Source organism: Chaetura pelagica, unplaced genomic scaffold, assembly GCF_000747805.2.
Source record: "Chaetura pelagica isolate M959 unplaced genomic scaffold, ChaPel_1.0 scaffold466, whole genome shotgun sequence".
Taxonomy (NCBI): Eukaryota; Metazoa; Chordata; class Aves; order Apodiformes; family Apodidae; genus Chaetura; species Chaetura pelagica.
This window is the reverse complement of record NW_009953656.1, coordinates 229,303-234,781: the sequence shown is the minus strand read 5'-3', so window position 1 is coordinate 234,781 and position 5,479 is coordinate 229,303. Positions and strand designations below refer to the sequence as shown.

General features: G+C 58.4%; 1 protein-coding gene across 1 annotated transcript; it reads left to right on the top strand.

Annotated features, from left to right (window-relative positions):
* Positions 1-3,379: 3,379 nt before the first annotated feature.
* On the top strand, positions 3,380-3,823 carry CALML3 (calmodulin-like 3). The gene has a single exon (XM_010000302.1). It carries the CDS (start codon positions 3,380-3,382, stop codon positions 3,821-3,823), a length of 444 nt encoding a protein of 147 aa, XP_009998604.1.
* Positions 3,824-5,479: the final 1,656 nt, after the last annotated feature.

Genomic DNA, 5,479 nt, shown 5'->3' with positions numbered 1-5,479 from the left:
CATTAAGCCCCCCCCCCCCACCCCCCTCCTGCAATCCCTGCTGGGCTTTCCAGAGGTTCCTCCCCATCCCCATGGACACCTGGGGACCAGCCAGGCTCAGTGTGTCTGAGCTCGTGGGGGGAGGTTCCCCCCCCTCGGAGCAGTTTCTCTCTCAGCCTCCAACTTCTTTTTTCCATGAATTCCTCACCCTCCCTCCCCCTCCCCATCCCGTCTGGAAATGCAAACCCAGACGTCTCCAGGCACATCTGCACACATCTGGGCTGCTGTTTGGATCATCCACCATCTGGTTTGGGGGAGGGGGGGGCTGGGTTTTTTGAGCTGTTACCTGGATCAGACAGCTCAAAAGCCAGACCTTGACATTGAACCACCTGGTGATGCCACCTGGAAACCACCCCGTGAGGCTTCAGCATTGGCCCCTTGTACCCTCCTTCATCAGAACATCCACCCCTCCAGCTCCAGTTGGAGACATCCCAGGAAAAGTGGCTGGGAAAAGAGCCTTCAGCTGGTGGCTGCATCCTCCTGCCTCCCACCCTGGTGGCCTCCAACTCCATGGCCCATCTCAGCTGCCCTGAACAGGACACAGCCATAAAGCAAGTGATTCTATGGGCCAGCAGGCAGTTTTGTTGGTTAATTATCCTCTTTGCTAATGAGGGCACAGTTAAGCACCTTCAAAATGAAGGGTTGGCTGGACCTTCTCCCAAAGACTGATGCAAAGGTGGGAAGTGGGGGTGGAGAAGCCATGGGGAGGTGATGGGTGCTGACAGTGGGTACTGGTCACAGGGAGATGATGGGTGCTGACAGTGGGTACTGGTCACAGGGAGGTGATGGGTGCTGACAGTGGGTACTGGTCATGGGGAGGTGATGGGTGCTGACAGTGGGTACTGGTCACAGGGAGGTGATGGGTGCTGACAGTGGGTACTGGTCACAGGGAGGTGATGGGTGCTGACAGTGGGTACTGGTCATGGGGAGGTGATGGGTGCTGACAGTGGGTACTGGTCACAGGGAGGTGATGGGTGCTGACAGTGGGTACTGGTCATGGGGAGGTGATGGGTGCTGACAATGGGTACTGGTCACAGGGAGGTGATGGGTGCTGACAATGGGTACTGGTCACAGGGAGGTGATGGGTGCTGAGAATGGGTACTGGTCACAGGGAGGTGATGGGTGCTGATGACTGGGAGGTGGGTGCTGGTGGAAAGACAGTGGGGAAGCAAAACCCTCTGGCTTCTCAGCACTACAGGACACCCAACCCTTTCATCCTTAGCAAAGTGACCCAGGGTGCCCCCCCAACCCAGCCCACCCTCATTTTAGACCTCAAACAACTCCCTCCATCCCTGGAACAAACACCTTCAACCCCCCTGGGCTTGGAGAACACCCAATTAGCTGGTGGTGGTTGCTTCTCCCAGCTTGGGCTCCAGCCCAACTCCTTCTCCTCTTGGCTCCTCCCTCAGCTGCCCGGGGCTCTTTCACAGCAATTTGGATCCCACCTCCTTCCTCTGGAGCAGCCCAACCAGCGAGGACAATTAGACAATTAAGGAGCAGCTCGTTGCACAAGAGGAGCTGCCAGGACCTCCCTGAAACCCTCCCCAGGGTGAGCAGTTCTGTGCTCCTCACCACGCAGGTTCCTCCCAGCAACTGGGACATCTCACCTGCCCAGGGTTCCTTCCAGATGAGGTTTTCCTGAAGACACTGATTCCCCTCCCACCTGGAGAAGCCATTATCCCACATGTTCATCAGTTGTCCCACTGGGTTGGCTTCTGTTTTGTGGCCTTCCCTCCAAACCCTACATCTCTGATTCCTCACTGGGTTAAACTGGGTTAAACTGGTGCCATTTTCCTGTAGCTGAGGAAGTCAAACTGCCTTCTGCTGGGGAGCCTCGTGATCTGGTCCATCAGCACCTTGGCCCAGCTGGTGAAGGTCACTTGAGTGTTATGGGCACATAGGGAAGAGGGTTGGATGGTTGGAGGAACATGTAGATGGATGGGAATGGGAATGGGAATGGGAATGGGAATGCATGGATGGATGGACAGAGGCATGGACAGATGGCTGGAGGGATGGGTAGTTGTCTGGATGGATGGTTGGGCAACTGGAGGTATGAGTGGGTGAGCAGATGGATGGATGGATGAGAATGTGGTTGGGTGGATGGATACACATATGGTTGGGTGGTGGGATGGATGGATGGATGGATGGATGGATGGATGGATGGATGGATGGATGGATGGATGATGAAAAGAAAGAGCCCTTGTCACCCTGTGCCCCCTGCTGTGCAAGATGATTACAAAAGCAAGGAGTCCCTCAGGACAGGGTTAACCCTCACCCAGCCCCAGGGTTAACCCCTGACTAACCAGGGCAGGACTCATGACACCACTTACCAGATGAACCACGTCAGCTGCCCTGGGGCTGTTTGGAGCCCAGAAGAGCAGTCCTGGCCGACTCAGGTCTCATCACCAGGGAGAACATCAGCTCCAGGCAAGCAGGCTCTGCCTGGACCTGCAGGAAGGAACCCCAGGAACCTGCCTCCCTGGGCAGGTTTGACACAGCTGTGGTGGCCCTGGGGCTGGGGGGATGAAGGGAGGTCCTTCTCCCCTCTCTGTGCAGGGCTTTTCTGCAACTTCAGTCCCCCCACCCCCCAAAAAAAAATGACCTTAGAGCAGCCAAACCCAAGATGTCTCACCTTCCCCTCCCTGAAACCAGCCCAGCTACAGGGAAATCCCCTTCACTGAGGGCTTTGCTCAGAGCTGACCCCACAAAGTGCCACCAGCAGAGCAAGAAGGGCACCAGCTGAGGTGGCCCAAGGGGGCCCTGCTTCTCCAGCACCCCAAAACAGGGGGGGGTGACCCACTCCTGCTGCCCCCATCCCACCTCTCTGCCTTCTCCTCCTCCTCCTCATCCAGGGAGCTCCAAGGAAGGAGGGAGGAGGTTCCATCCCACCTGTCCCCACCTTGTCTCCTCCTCATCCAGGGAGCTCCAAGGAAGGAGGGAGGAGGTTCCATCCCACCTGTCCCCACCTTGTCTCCTCCTCATCCAGGGAGCTCCAAGGAAGGAGGGAGGAGGTTCCATCCCACCTGTCCCCACCTTGTCTCCTCCTCATCCAGGGAGCTCCAAGGAAGGAGGGAGGAGGTTCCATCCCACCTGTCTCCACCTCCTCCTCATCCAGGGAGCTCCAAGGAAGGAGGGAGGAGGTTCCATCCCACCTGTCCCCACCTTGTCTCCTCCTCATCCAGGGAGCTCCAAGGAAGGAGGGAGGAGGTTCCATCCCACCTGTCCCCACCTTGTCTCCTCCTCATCCAGGGAGCTCCAAGGAAGGGGGGAGGAGGTTCCATCCCACCTGTCTCCACCTTCCTCCTCCTCACCCTGGGAGCCCCAGGGAAGGGGAAGCACCATGGCTGAGCAGCTGTCGGAGGAGAAGATCTCGGAACTCAAAGAAGCCTTTTCCCTCTTCGACCAGGACGGGGATGGACGGATCAGCAGCAGGGAACTGGGCACAGTCCTGAGGTCCCTGGGCCACAACCCCAGCCAGGCTGAACTGCGGGAACTGCTGGGGGACGTGGGCACCGAGGGCACCGTCGACTTCCCGGAGTTCCTGTCGCTGCTGGCGAGGAAGAGGAGGGAGCCGGAGGGTGAGGAGGAGATCAGGGAGGCCTTCCAGGTGTTCGACAAGGAAGGCAGCGGGTGGGTGAGCGTGGAGGAGCTGAGGCACGTCCTGACCCACCTGGGGGAGAAGCTGACGGAGCAGGAGGTGGACGAGATGCTCCGGGAGGCCGACGGGGACGGCGACGGGCGGGTCAAGTACGAGGAGTTCGTCAGGGTGATGATGGAGAAGTGAGGTGGGTGTGTTTGTGGGTGTGTTTGTGTCCCCCCTCCCTCCCCCAGCCAAACCACCTCCTGCAGCCGCAGGGATGGAATCACAGACTGGTTTGGGTGGGAAGGGACCTTAAACCCACCCAGTCCCCCCCTCCTGCCATGCCCAGGGACACCTCCCACCAGACCAGGTTGCTCCAAGCCCCATCCAACCTGCCCTTCAACACTGCCAGGGATGGGGCAGCCACAGCTTCCCTGGGACAACCAGGGTCTCACCTGGATGCAGCTCCCAGCCCAAATCCACCTCCAGGGAAAGCCCCAGACCGAGGAGTCCACCCCAAACCTTGCAATCCCCACCATCCCAAACCACCTCCTGCCCTGCAGCTCTTGCTGCTGGTTGGACAAGTCAGAACTCCTGGTCCTTTTTAGGATTGTTTGGTTTTTTTTTTCCCTTCTAATTTTTCTTCCCTTTCTTTGCAGGGAGCAGGAGGTCCTGGTGACTCCCCAACCCCTCCCACCCTCTGCTGCCTCCTCCCCACCACCCCACGCTGGATTTCCCCATGGCCACCACCACGTCCCCCAGCACCAAAAAAGAAACATCCTCCCCCTCCCTCTCCATGGCTGCCTGTCCTTCCTTCAGCTTCACTTTTGGGGTCCTTGCTAAAAAAAAAAACCCAACACACCCCAAAATCACCCACACGGGTGAGCCCTGGCCAGGGTCCCCCCACTCCCACATTCTCATCCTCTTCTCCCTCCCAAGTTGGGAAAGATGCCCCCTGAGTTTCCCGACCCACAGCCCCCCTGGGCTTCTGGCCCTTCCCACCTCCAGCCTCCATCACTTTTGGGGTCTCCTCTCTCTCTTTGGACACCCCCAGACCCTTTTCCACACCCCCCCTGATCCCCAAGCTCAGAGGAGAGTTGGGACCTGGATCTGACCCTAATCCCCAAGACTCAGGGTCACCTTCCCTGCCCTCCATCCACCCCCATCACCTTCCCCGTGACTCAGTTTCCCCACAAAGAGGATGAAACCCAATTGCAGCAGCTCCCTCCGGGCTGGGGTGGTTCCCTCCTCAGAGCTTTGGAGAAGAATTAATTATAACGAGGTTCATTAAAGCTCAGGCACTAACGAGCAAGCAGGGAGGTGGCACCAAATGGGTCGTGGTTGCTTCCCAGGGGACATCCTGGCTCTGGAGATCATCAAGGACTTTGCCCCCCACCACTTCCAGCCCATCCCTGGAGCTGGGATTTTTGGCAATCCTGGCTGGTTTTCCCAACTCTGGGAACACTGGGCAGGTCCCTGCAGGGTGGGGAGGGGGGAGCTGAGCACACCCAGGCTGGTTCCACCCCAGGCAGGGACTCCAGCCCAACAGTCAGAACTTTCTCCACACCCACCCAGCCTGGAGCTCTGCAGGGGATGGGGTCTCAGACCCACATCTGGGGGGGGGACCTGGGATGGGTTCTGGGGGATCATTTATTGTGGGACCTGGTGTGGGGCTCAAAGCTGGATGAAAAATCCTCCTATGGAAAAAAAAAAAAAGGCCCATAGAACCATGGAAGGGTTCAAAGATCATCCAGTTCCAACCCCTGCATGGGCAGGGCCCCCTCCCACCATCCCAGGCTGCTCCAAGCCCCATCCAACCTGCCCTTCAACACCCCCAGGGATGGGGCAGCCACAGCTTTT